Here is a 13,612-nt window from a genome sequence, read left to right as displayed (position 1 = left end):
GGCAAGAGAATTGCTTAAGCCCGAGAGTTTGAGGTTGCTGTGAGCTATGACACCATGGCACTCGACTGAGGGCGACATAGTGAGACTCTGTCTCAAAAAAAAAGGAATAAAAATAAATAAATAAATTAGCAGCCTCAAGTAATGTACCAGGACCTTTACTCCCTATATTAACTGCAGTGATCCAATCATTGACCATTCTTACCCATGTCAGAAAAGGTCACTATGTAAGGACATAGATCTCATACAGAAACCAACCTTACCCTCAGGTTAGACATCTCTCTTCCTTTTAAACTCTAAAGTGACATTTAAGTTCCAAATTTCCTCTAAGAGCCTATCTGATGGATTTCAGGTAATTTTTTTTAAACAAGAACATCCATCATTATCTTCTCTTCAATTCTGATGTAGTCTCATATTAAAAGGGACAACACTAGTTCACATATCTGACTTTAACTTGGCTGAACCCAAAACTTCACAGGTCAATAGATCATATGAAACCATTAAAATGCTGAGGAAATGTGATATTAGAAAAAGCTCATGAAAATAAGCAAAATAAACAAAGTGATATTTCAAACTACCTTTTGATACTGTTCTTCATTCATCTGCAAGGCAAGTAAAAAGTCTTCATGCTGAGAAATGAGAAAAGCATACAGTCAGATACAAATTTAGTAAAGATGAAGCCAACCATTTAGTATTTATTTACATAAATATAACTACTGTTACCAGTCATGTCTTCAGTTATATGTGTTTGTAGTTTTAAAATTAAGTTACCTATAAATAAATTTAAAATGGATCAGAATGCTAAATATAAATAAGGAAACCATGCAAGTACTAGAAAATATGGGAAAATTTTTCTTAAATCTGAAAAGTAGAATCAAAATATAGAATGAATAAGGAAAAAGACTGCCACATAAAGCCCTTTGAACAGCAAAGAATAGTGTAAGCAAACAAAAAAAATCAAATGGGTAAAAACCAAATTTAACAACAGACTTCACTGGTGAGGCTGTGGGGTGACAGGCACTCTTGCACATCACTGGTGGGAATGAATACAAAGCGGCACAACCAGGATGGAGGTGAGTGAACCTGGTTCGAGCTTATTAATGCCACTATAGGAGTCTAGCCCAAAGATGCTCTGGGATAGAAATACAAAATAATGTATGCAAAAATTTATTTATCCTGGGTTGGGTGCAGTGGCTCACGCATGCAATCCTTGCACTCTGGGAAGCTGAGGCAGGTAAATCAACTGAGTTCATGGGTTCATGGGCCCAACTTGAGCAAGAGCAAGACTCCGTCTCTAAACATAGCTGGGCATTGTGGCAGGTGCTTATAGTCCCAGCTATTCAGGAGGCTGAGCCCAAGAGTTTGAGGTTTTTGAGATTGCTGTGAGCTAGGATGCCAGGGCACACTACTGAGGGTGACAAAGTGAGACTCTGTCTCCAAAAAAAAAAAAATTATTTATCATGGAATTATTTGTTACAACAAAAACCTGGATACAACTCTGAATGGCCAAGCAAATAAATTCTGGTATTGCATATAATGGTACGCCAGTCATTTTCAAAAAGGAAAGAAGTAAATTTCTATAGATTGCTGTGGAGTCACTGCCAGGATGCACTATTATTGAAAAAAGCAAGTTCAGAAGAGTGTGCTACTTTTTAGATAAGAAAGAAGGGCTAATAAAAATACATAAACATAATTGCTTTTGCATAAAATAAGGAAAGATAAACCAAACATTAGTAATAATGGTTATATGCAGAAAGGGAAAGGATGGAAGAATGCTCCCTATGAATATACATTATTTTTTAGTTTTGGCTTTGGAACTGAAAATATTTTACAAAATAAAAAAAAAAAAAAAACCCAAACCCAATTCCCTAAAAGTTGAAAATAAACAGCAACAAATGAAAATTTTTTATCAAATTAATGGCATAACTACAGACTTAAAGCGACTTTAAAATAAAAATTATTTTGGAGATAGGATCTCACTATTGCCCCAGCTGGAGTGCAGTGATATGAACATAGCTCAATGTAATCTCAAACTCCTGGGCTCAAATGATCCTCCTGAGTAGCTGGGACTACAGGCACATGCCACCAAAAATATAATATTTTAATTTTGTATTTTTAAGCTGATATACTCTGACAAGAATTATGTTAAGACCCAGGATTTTTAGCATAAGAAATACAAACATAAAATGAAAAATGTTGAGTAAAAAACCTGAAAACCAAGTTTTTGAAATAGTTATATCTGCATGAAAGAAAATAAAGCATTCTAGGTGCAGGTCAGAGACAGAGGATTTTAAAACTGGGTCACTTTGCTGGACTGCCATTGGCCAGAGATGGGATAATATGGACATCAAGAATAATGATGACTAAAATTAACTAAAGTACACCTACCAATTTTGCCAATGCTTTAGGTACTTTTCTGACAGGATCGGTAATGACATAAATAAATAAAATTCCACAATGGGTGGATCAAGATAACTTTTCTAAGATTCCGCTTGAGACCTATAGTTTTTCATTTCTTACCTGCCCTCAACTCTGGAGTGATCTAAAATTTTACAATTGGTCACAAATAATGACTTCATTCATTTTTGGGAAAATCTCTCTCAAATACTTAATTATGAATAATCATAGTTTTTGTTAGTCCTTTTTTTGGGGGGGGGAGACGGAGTCTCATTATGTCACCCTCGGTAGAGTACCGTGGCGGCGTCACAGCTCACAGCAACCTCCGACTCTTGGGCTTAAGCAATTCTCTGTGCCCGGCTATTTTTTGATTGTAGTTGTTATTGTTGTTTGGCAGGCCCAGGGTGGGTTTGAACCTGCCAGCCCTGGTGTATGTGGCCGGTGCTCTAGCTGCTGAGCTACAGGTGCCGAGCCTTGATAGTCATTGTTTTGAGTAAAAATGGTGTTCTATGAAAAAATAGTGGCTAATTCAGTTGCTTGAGACTCAATTATACATCCTCTAGTATGCAGCAGAATCACTTTATGCATAATTCCCATTGTCACATGGAATATTGAAAAGATGTTTTCAGGGTCAAAATAACCTAAATTAATTTTAACTGCTTTATTAAAGACATTTATAGGTGTCTGTAGTCCCAACTATTTGGGAGGTGGAGGCAGGAGAACTGCTTGAGCCCAGAAGTTGGAGGTTGCTGTGAGCTGTGATGTCACAGCACTCTACCCAGGGCGACAGCTTGAGGCTCTGTCTCAAAAAAAAAAAAAAAAAAAAAAGACATTTACAGATGAAACTGGCATTTTTAAAAAATTTGAATGGCATAGTGGTGAAAAAGGATTACAATTAGTTTTGTAATATTGGTCTGATTTATGCTAAGGTACTATTGCTTTTATTCTATTGGTGCAAACTCAGTACAATAAAAAAAGCAAATATAACTGACTCTTGACTAACGCAGGTTTGAACTGCATGGGTCAACTTATGCTCGGATTTTTTTCCACCTCTGCCAAACCCGAGAAAGCCAGCCCAACCCTTCTTCTATGCCTGCCTACTCAATATGAAGACTATGAGGATAAAGACCTTTGAGATGACCCACTTCCACTTAAAGCAGGAAGAAACCCACAGGAACTGTATTAAAGGCTTGTGGCATTAGGAAGGTTGAGAACCACTGACTTAAAGAATAGTCAATACTCTTCCTTATGATTTTCTTAGTAACATTTTCTTTTCTCTAGCTTACTTTATTCTGTATCATCCATACATAATACACACAAAATAAGTGTTAATTGACTGTGTTATCATTAAGGCTGCTGGAACAGCAGATTATTAGCAGCTAAATTTTGGGGGGAGTCAAAAGTTTTACTCGTATTTTCAACTATATGGGGGTTGAGACTCCTAACCTCCAAGGGTCAATTATGTCTTAGCATTGTTGTAAGAGATATGAATTCAGAGACTCCCCTAAAAAGTCTCTGGGAATCCATGGATCTGTGGGCCACAATTTGAGAAATGCTAATTTGTATTAATCCCTATCAGCAAACCAGAATCCAAGAAACGCATTCTTACCTCTGCCATCTCTTTGATTTTCTGCTCATAAAACTCCTGCTCTTGTTGTACAGCTGGAAGGAGGGCACGCCTGTCATAGGACCTACAATGTCGTCGCTTATTTTCCAGAAAGAACATCCTCTTTTCTATTTTTATGTCACCTAGAAGATATATAACAATGCAAAATCATGCAGACAACTGTTTGCTAGAAATCTAGGCCAGCCATTTCAAGTCTTCTATAGCTCCATCCCTCACCAAATCCCTGGCAGGTGCTTCATGACTTCTGTAAAGTATTCTACCATTTGGGAAGAGTGGGTTCCAGAATCTACCATGTACCTTTTGACACCCCCCTGCCCCCCAGTAGTAAAGCTCCAATTGGAGAGCCTCTCCTATCCTATCAGTATTGCACTCTGTGAATTTAACATGATTATTTATCCACTTTACTAAAGGACATTTGGCTTTACTGTTTGGGGTTATTAAAATAGGGCTACTTGGGAACTGCTGGATCATGGGATATGCTTACTTTTAGTTTTAGAAAATAATGCCAGTTTTAATAAAGTGGTTGTTACCAATTTATACCTCCCACCAGCAACATATGTGAACCCCAGTTACTCCATATCCTTACCAACACCTGGTAGCATCAGATTTTAATTTTAGCTATTCTGGTAGATGCAAATATGCTATATGTTTTTAAACTTTTTATTTTGAAAATTTGCAAACATATAATACAAAAAGCTGAAAAGACTCATGCCTAGATTCACCATAATGAATAACATTAGAATAAAAGATGGCAAAATAACAAATGTACTATTGGTCTGTTTAGATTTTGTATTTCTTTTGTTGAGTTGGTAATTTATGTTTTCAGAAAACTATTCTACCCAGAGTTTTTTGTTTGTTTGTTTGTCCTGAGACAGAGTTAATATAGAGGCAAGGTAGAGTACAGTGGTATCATCACAGCTCACTGTAACCTCAAACTCTTGGGCTCAAGCGATCCTCCTGCCTTGGCCTCCTGACTAACTGGGACTACAGGTGCCTGCCACCATGCCTGGCTAATTTTTTTTTTTTTTGAGACAGAGTCTTACTATGTCCCCTCAGTAGAATACCATGGCAGCACAGCTCACAGCAACCTCAAACTCTTGGGCTTAAGCAATTCTCTTACTTCAGCCTCCCAAGTAGCTGGGACTACAGGAGCCTGCCACACACCCGGCTATTTTGTGGTTGTAGTTGTCATTGTTTTCTGGCAGGCCTGGGCTGGGTTCGAACCTGCCAGCTCTGGTATATGTGGCTGGAACTCTAGCTATAGGCACCAAGCCTAATTTTTTATTTTTAGTTGAGATGGGGTCTTGCTCTTGCTCAGGCTGATCTTGAACTCCTGAGCTCTAGCCATCCTCCCACCTTGCCCTCCCAGACTGCTAGGATTATAGGTGCCCGGCCCCTATGCAGATTTTCAATTACAATTCTGTTCTTGGTAGTCTCTTTTGATTTTAACAACATTTACTTTCTCTGGTTCCTGATATATCTTATTTTTGTTCTCCTTCCTATTGCTCATTCTTGCTAAGTTAAAAAAAAAATTTTTTTTTAGAAAAAGGGTTTCATTCTACTGCTCAGGGTAGAGTGCAGTGGATCAATATTGCTCACTGCAGCCTCAAACTCCTAGCGATCCTTGTGCCTCAGCCTGCAGTGTACCTGGGACTACAGGGATGGGCTACCACACATAGATAATTATTTTTTGTAAGCAGGGGATCACTATATTATTCAGACTGGTGTTTAACTCTTGGCCTCAAGAGATTCTCCTGCCTCACCCTCCCAAAGAGCTAGGATTGGATTTTTTTTTAATTAAAAAATTTTTTTTTGAGACAGAGTCTTACTACGTCACTCCAGGAGATTGCTGTGGCTTACAGCAACCTCAGACACTTGGGCTCAAAGAATTCTCTTGCCTCAGCTTCCCAAGTAGCTGGGACTACAGGCCCCACCACAACATCCAGCTATTTTCTTAGAGACAGGGTCTTGCTCTAGCTTAGGCTAGTCTCGAATTCATGAGCTCAGGCAACCTAACCACCTTGGCCTACCAGAGTGCTGGGATTACAGGCATGAGCCACCTCTCCTGGCCTTAAATTTAAAACTTATATTCAGAAACCAGTTTTTGGTATTAGGAGAGTAATAAAGCACAGTGTTAAGAGATTAGACTCTGAAGACTGTCAAGGTTGGAATCCCAGCTCAGCTACTAATTAGCTGTGTAACATTTGACAAGTTACTAAACCTCTTTGTGCTTTGGCTTCTTTATCTGTAAAATGATATTAAAGGCACATATACCTTACAAAGCTATTTGAAATACAAGTGAATTAGTTCAGGTGAAGCACTTAGGAAAGTGCCTGGTACATACTAAGTGCTCAACAAATGTTCATTATTATTACTTCTATTTCCACTTAATTACAAAATTTTTTTTTGCCCTTTATTATTTCCTTCGTCTTTACTCAGTTCTTCTTATGGCTTATCAAGTTATATTAACATTTATTTTTACTACTTTATTTTAAAAATAAATGCAATAGGGTACAGGGGAATGTACCTACATGGATAATGCTAATTGAGAGGCTGAGGCAGGAGGATTGCTTGAGCCCAATCCAAATCTAGCCTAGGCAATGTAGATTCCCATCTCTAAGAATAAAAATAACAAATAGTAAGTGCAATTAAGTCTAAAAATTTCCCTGCAACTTATTTTCCTATATCCTTCTAGTTGTGATATGTAACTTTTTTTTTTTTGGCCGGGGCTGGGTTTGAACCCGCCACCTCCAGCATATGGGGCCGGCACCCTACTCCTTTGAGCCACAGGTGCCGCCCAATATATAACATTTTTTTAAGTTAAACTTTTTAATATTAATTTAAAAAAATTACAGATTCAGATGAAGTAATTGCAGAAATCCTATTTGTGTATACTTTATCTAGTTTCTCCCAATGTTACCAAAATGTTTTTCCCAAAATTATAGTGCAGTACCATAACTCAGACATTAAGTGACAGTCAAGATACAGAACATTTTCATGACAAGGATCTGTTGCCTTCAGGGCCACACCTCCCTCTGACTAGCACCTTTTCCTTCACCACTACCAAATTTGTCTTCCATTTCTATCATCTTACCAGTTATCAACTAAAGGGTGTTTGGGTTGTTTCTAATTTTTGGCTATTTTGAATAAAGATGCTGTGAACATGCATTTAAGACCTTTTTGTGACTACAAGTCTTCATTTCTGTGGGATAAATGCTGAGGAATCCAATCATTGTGTCACATTAGTCACATACTTCGTTTTTTTTCTTGAGACAGTTTCACTTTGTTGCCCTTGATAGAGTGCTATGGAGTCATAGTTCATAGCAACCTCAAACTCTTGGGCTTAAGCAATCCTCTTGCCTCAGCCTCCCGAGGGCTAGGACTATAGGTGCCCCCCACAATGCCCAGTTATTTTTTAGAGATGGGGTCTCACTCTTGCTGAGGATGGTCTGGAACTCCTGAGCTCAAGTGATCCACCCACCTTGGCTTTCCAAAGTGCTAGAATTATAGGTATAAGCCACCGCATCCTGACCCTGCATACTTAGTTTTTACAGAAACTGCCAAACTGTTTTCTAGAGCAGCCATGCCATTTTACACTCCCACCAGCAATGTATGAGTGATCTAGTCATGTCTGCATCCTCACCAGCATTTGGTGTTGTTGCATTTTATTTTCACCATTCTGATAGGCATATAGTGATATCTGTGGTTTTCATCTGTATTTACCAAATGGCTAATGATTTTGAACATCTTTTATGTACTTACCTGACATTTGTATATTCTCTTTAGTGAAATGTCTTACAACTTCTCCCCATTTTCTAATTGGATTGTTCATTTTTCTACTGTTGATTTTTTTTTTTTTTGGAGACAAAGTCTCACTTTGTCACCCTGAGTAGAGTGCTATTGTATCACAGCTCACAGCAACCTCAAACTCTTGGGCTCAAGCGATTCTATTGCCTCACCCTCCCAAGTAGCTGGGACTACAGGCACCTGCCACAATGCCTGGCTACTTTTAGAGACCAGGTTTCACTCTGGCTCAGGCTGGCCTTGAACTCATGAGCTCAGGCAATCTACTCACCCAGGTCTCCCACAGTGTGAGGAATACAGGAGTGAGCTACTATTGAATTTTGAGAGTTCTTTATATTCTAGATAATAGTCCTTTCTCACAGATGTGGGTTGCAAATATTTCTTCCCAGTCAATCGCCTGTCTTTTCATCCTCTTTAGTGTTTTTTGGAGACCAAAACTTTTGAATTTCAATGATATCAAGTCTAAGAACTTTTTGCCTACCCCTAGATCATGAAGATTTCTATGGTTTTGACTAAAAGTTTTAGCATTTTCTGTTTCGCTTTAATTTTTTTGTAAGCTATGTAAGGATACCTAATTGCTCCAGAACCTTTTTATTTTTGAGACAGTCTTACTATGTTGTCCTCGGTAGAGTGGCCCAGCATCACAGCTCACAGCAACCTCAAACTCTTGGGCTTAAGTGATTTTCTTGCCTCAGTCTCCAAAGTACCTGGGACTACAGGTGCCTGCTACAACACCCGGCTATTTTTTGGTTGCAGTTGTCACTGCTGTTTAGCAGGCCCAGGCCTGGTTCGAACTCTCCAGCCTCGGTATATGTAGCCAGTGCCCTACTCAATGAGCTATGGGCAACGAGCCCAGAACCTTTTGTTAAAAAGACTATTTTTCCAATTGTGAATTACTTTTCCACCTTTGTCAAAAATTAGCTATAGACTCAAATGTTAATCAACTAATGAATAAATAAATAAAACACACTATACCCATAGACTGAATATTATTTGGCAGTAAAAAGGGATAAAGTATTGCTATATGCTACAGTGGTATGTCTTAAAAAAATTATGCTAAATGAAAGAAGCCAGTTACAAAAGACAATACATGGTATGATTCTATTTATACGAAATGTACAGAACAGGCAAATTTATAGAGATAGGATATTAGTCCATGACAGGGATTGGGGAGAGATGGAAGGAAACAGCTATTGACTTTAATGGGTTCAGGGTTCTTTTGGGGGTAATAAAAATGTTCTAAGATTTATTGTGGTGATGATCATGCAACCGTGAATATATATGAATCATATTTCAATTAGGCTGTTTTATACACATACATATTTAAAAGTAGTAAAAAAAAATCAGTGTGGGTCTATTTTTAGATTCTCTATTCTGTTCCATCGATGTTAAGTGTTTATCTTTCCACAAACACCATAGTCTTGATTACTGTAGCTAAGTAAAATAAGTCTTAATCAAGTTGATTCCATTTCAATCTTCTTTTTCAAAATTGTTTAGCTCTTTCCAGGTAAATTTTAGGATAAACTTGCCTGTGTCCACAAAAGAAAAATCTTGCTGGAATTAAAAACAAATCTGGAGGCATCACATTACTAGACTTCAGGTTATACTACAAGTCTGTAGTGATCAAAACAGCATGGTACTAGCACAAAAACAGAGACTTAGATCTATGAAACAGAATAGAGAACCTCAATATTAAACTAGCCACAAACTTCCACCTGATCTTCGATGAACCAAACAAAAGCATACATGGGAGAAAAGAATCCCTACTTAATAAATGGTGCCAGGAGAACTGGTTAGTCTTATTTAAGACTGAAACTGGACCCAAACCTTTCACCACTCACAAAAATTGACTCATGCTGGATAAAAGATTTAAATCTAAGACACAAAACGATAAAAACTCCAGAAGAAAGTAGGAGAAAAACTCTTGATATCAGCCCGGGAAAAGGTTTCATGAAGAAAACTCCACTGGCAATTGCAGAAACACCAAAAGTAAATAAAGGGGACCTGTTCAAGCCAAAAAGTTTCTGTGTAGAAGCTTAGTTGCTGTGTGCTAAGGATATAGCAACTAAAGCAGACAAACAACGTACAGAATGAGAGAAGATGTTCACACTATGAAATCTGACAAAGGCCCAGTAACCAGAATCTACAGAAAACTCAATCTAATTAACTAGAAAAGAGCAAACGACCCCCTTTATCATTGAGCAAGAGACATGAACCTTCTCCCAAGAAGACAGACAAAGGGCTAACAACACATGAAAAAATGCATCCCTAATTATCAAAGAAATGCAAATCAAAATGACCTTGAAATATCACCCCACCAAGAACAGCTCATGTCCCAAAGCTGCAGATTCGTGGGTCAGAGAGAAGGGAACTTTTACAGAGATTTTGAGATTACAGGTGGGATAAAACCTTTTTGGAAAGAAGTATGGAGAATTCTTAAAGAGCTAAAAGTAGACCTCCCATTTGATCCTGTAATCCCATTACTAAGTCTCTACCCAGAAGAAAAAAAATCACTTTACCATAAGGACATGTGCATTTGAATGTTTAAAGTGGCTCAATTCATAATTGCAAAGATGTGGAAATAACCAAGTACCCATCAACCCATGAATAGATAAACTGTGGTATATGTATACCATGGAATACTATTCATTTATTTTTTATTGTTGGGGATTCATTAATGGCACAAGAAACCAGGTTACACTGATTGTATTTGTTAGGTAAAGTTCCTCTTACAATGGTGTCTTGCCCCCAAAAGGTGGTTCACAATGAGACCCCACCCCCTCTCTCTGCTCTTCCTTTCCCCACCTCCCTCTTTCTCTTTCTACGCTTCCCTTCCCTCACTGTGTACTAGGTCATTAATTGTCCTCATATCAAAACTGAATACATGGTATTCATGTTTCTCCATTCTTGTGATGCTTTACTAAGAAGAATGTGTTCCACTTCCATCCAGGTTAATACAAAGGATGTAGAGTCCCCATTTTTTTTTTTTTTTTTTTTGAGACAGAGCCTCAAGCTGTCCCCCTGGGCAGAGTGCCGTGGCATTACAGCTCACAGCAACCTCCAACTCCTGGTCTCAGGCGAGTCTCCTGCCTCTGCCTCCTAAGTAGCTGGGACCACAGGCGCCCGCCACAACGCCCGGCTATTTTTTGGTTGCAGCCGTCATTGTTGTTTGGCGGGTCCGGGCTGGGGATTCGAACCCGCCACCTTAGGTGTACGTGGCTGGCGCCTTAGCCGGTTGAGCTATAGGCGCCAAGCCGAGTCTCCATTATTTTAATGGCTGAATAGTATTCCATGGTATACATATACCATAGCTTGTTAATCCATTCCAGGTGGGCATTTAGGCTATTTCCACATTTTGGCGAGCTGCGATAAACAGTCTAGTCCAAGTGTCCTTATGATAAAAGGACTTCTTTTCCTTCTGGGTAGATGCCCAGTAATGAGATTGCAGCATCAAATGGGAGGTCTAATTTGAGTTCTTTGAGGGTTCTCCATACTTCCTTCCAAAAAGGTTGTATTAGTTTGCAGTCCCACCAGCAGTGTAAAAGTGTTCCTTTCTCTCCACATCCATGCCGGCATCTGCAGTTTTGAGATTTTGTGATGTGGGCCATTCTCGCTGGGGTTAGTTGGTATCTCAGGGTGGTTTTGACTGGCATTTCTCTAATAATTAGGGATGATGAGCATCTTTTCCTACGTTTGCTAGCCATTCATCTGTCTTCTTTAGAGAAGGTTCTATTCATCTCTCTTGCCCATTGATATATGGGATAGTTATCAAGCTTTTGTCTGATTCAAAATATGCAAATATCCTTTCCCACTGTGTAGGTTGTCTATTTGCTTTGGTTTTTGTCTCCTTAGCTGTACAGAAGCTTTTCAATTTAAATAAGTCCCGTTTGTTCATTTTTGTTGTTGTTGCAATTGCCATAGAAGTCTTCTTCATAAAGTCTTTTCCCAGGCCAATATCTTCCAGTGTTTTCCTTATGCTTTATGGATTTTCGTCATTTCATGCCTTAAATTTAAGTCCTTTATCTGTCTTGAATCAATTTTTGGGAGTAGAGAAAGGTACGGGTCTAGTTTCAGTCTTTTACATGTGGATATCCAGTTCTCCCGGCACCATTAATTGAATAGGGAGTCTTTTACCCAGTGTATGTTCTTGTTTGGTTTATCGAAGATTAGGTGGTTCTAAGATGTTAGTTTTGTTTCCTGGTTTTCTATTCGATTCCAAATGTCTATGTCTCTAATTTTGCGCCAGTACCATGCTGTCTTGACCACTATGGCCTTGTAGTACAGCCTAAAATCTGGTATGCTGACGCCCCTGGCTTTGTTTTTATTACTAAGAACTGCCTTAGCTATACGGGGTTTTTTTCTGGTTCCATACAAAACGAAGAATCATTTTTTCCAAGTCTTGAAAGTACGATGTTGGTATTTTAATAGGGATGGCATTGAATCAGTGGATTGCTTTGGGAGATACAGACATTTTAAACAATGTTGATTCTTCTCAGCCGTGAGCGTGGCATGTTCTTCCATTTGTTAATATCCTCTGCTACTTCCTTTCTTAGGGTTTCATAATTTTCTTTATAAAGGTCCCTCACTTCTTTTTTAGGTATAATCCTAGGTATTTCATTTTCTTTGAAGCTATGATGAAGGGAGTTCCTTATCCTCTCATCTTGGCTGTTACTGGCGTATACAAAGGCTACTGACTTGTGGACATTGATTTTATATCCTGAAACATTACTATTATTTTTTGATGACTTCCAGGAGTCTTGTGGTTGAGTCTTTGGGGTTCTCTAAGTATAAGATCATATCATCAAAGAGGGAGAATTTGACCTCCTGTGGTCCCATTTGGATGCCTTTTATTTCCTTGTCTTGCCTAATTGTACCAGCTAGAACTTCCAGCTTTATGTTGAATAGTAGTGGTGACAGAGGATAACCTTGTCTGGTTCTAGTTCTAAGTGGAAAACTTTCAGTTTTACTCCATTTAGTAAAATATTAGCTGTGGGTTTGTCATAGATAGCTTTGATCAGTTTAAGAAATGTGTCACTTATGCCTATACTCCTCAGTGATCTAATTAGAAAAGGATGCTAGATTGTATTGAATGCTTTTTCTGCATCTATTGAGAGGATCATATGGTCTTTGTTTTTGCTTCTGTTGATATGGTGAATAATGTTTATGGACTTGCATAGGCTAAACCAGCCTTGCATCCCTGGGATGAAACCTACTTGATCAAGATGTATGACTTTTTTGGTGATCAGCTGTAGTCTCTTGGCTAGGATTTTGTTGAGAATTTTTGCATCTATATTCATTAGTGATATTGGTCTGAAATTCTCCTTTTTAGTTGGGTCTTTTCCTGGTTTTGGTATCAGGGTGATGTTTGCTTTATAGAAAATGTTGGGAAGATTCCTTCCTCAATTTTTAAGAATAATTTCTGAAGTATGGGAATAAGCTCTTCTTTGAAGTTTTGATATAATTCTGGTGTGAAACCATCCTGACCAGGGCGTTTTTTGTTGGGAGATTTTTTTATTGTTTGTTTGATCTCAGTGCTTGAAACTGGTCTGTTCAGGAGATCTAGTTCTTCCTGGCTAAGTCTAGGGAGAGGGTGTGATTTCAAATATTGATCCATTTCCTTCACATTGTCAAATTTCTGGGCATAGAGTTTTTGATAGTATTTAGAGATAATCTCTCCTATCTCTGTGGCATCTATTGTTATTTCCCCCCTTTATCATTTCTGATTGAGGGATAGAGAGATTACTTTTTTATTTCTAGTTAGTCTGGCCAAAGGTTTTTTTTTTTTTT

At 38.3% G+C, this 13,612-nt stretch overlaps 1 protein-coding gene across 1 annotated transcript in view; it reads right to left on the bottom strand.

The window, feature by feature from the left end:
* The window catches only part of RNF216 (ring finger protein 216), a 190,721-nt gene that overhangs the window by 111,412 nt on the left and 65,697 nt on the right, over positions 1-13,612 (bottom strand). Inside the window, exons 10-11 of the mRNA XM_003795432.3 lie at positions 4,004-4,143; positions 576-626 (exon numbers count right to left, since the gene is read on the bottom strand). Of these exons, the coding sequence (XP_003795480.1) occupies positions 576-626; positions 4,004-4,143 (191 nt within the window). The remainder of the gene's footprint in view (positions 1-575; positions 627-4,003; positions 4,144-13,612) is intronic.

The sequence above is a fragment of the Otolemur garnettii genome, unplaced genomic scaffold (genome assembly GCF_000181295.1).
Source record: "Otolemur garnettii isolate 467f Iridium unplaced genomic scaffold, OtoGar3 scaffold00092, whole genome shotgun sequence".
In the NCBI taxonomy this organism is placed as follows: Eukaryota; Metazoa; Chordata; class Mammalia; order Primates; family Galagidae; genus Otolemur; species Otolemur garnettii.
This window is presented reverse-complemented; position numbering and strand designations above follow the sequence as displayed.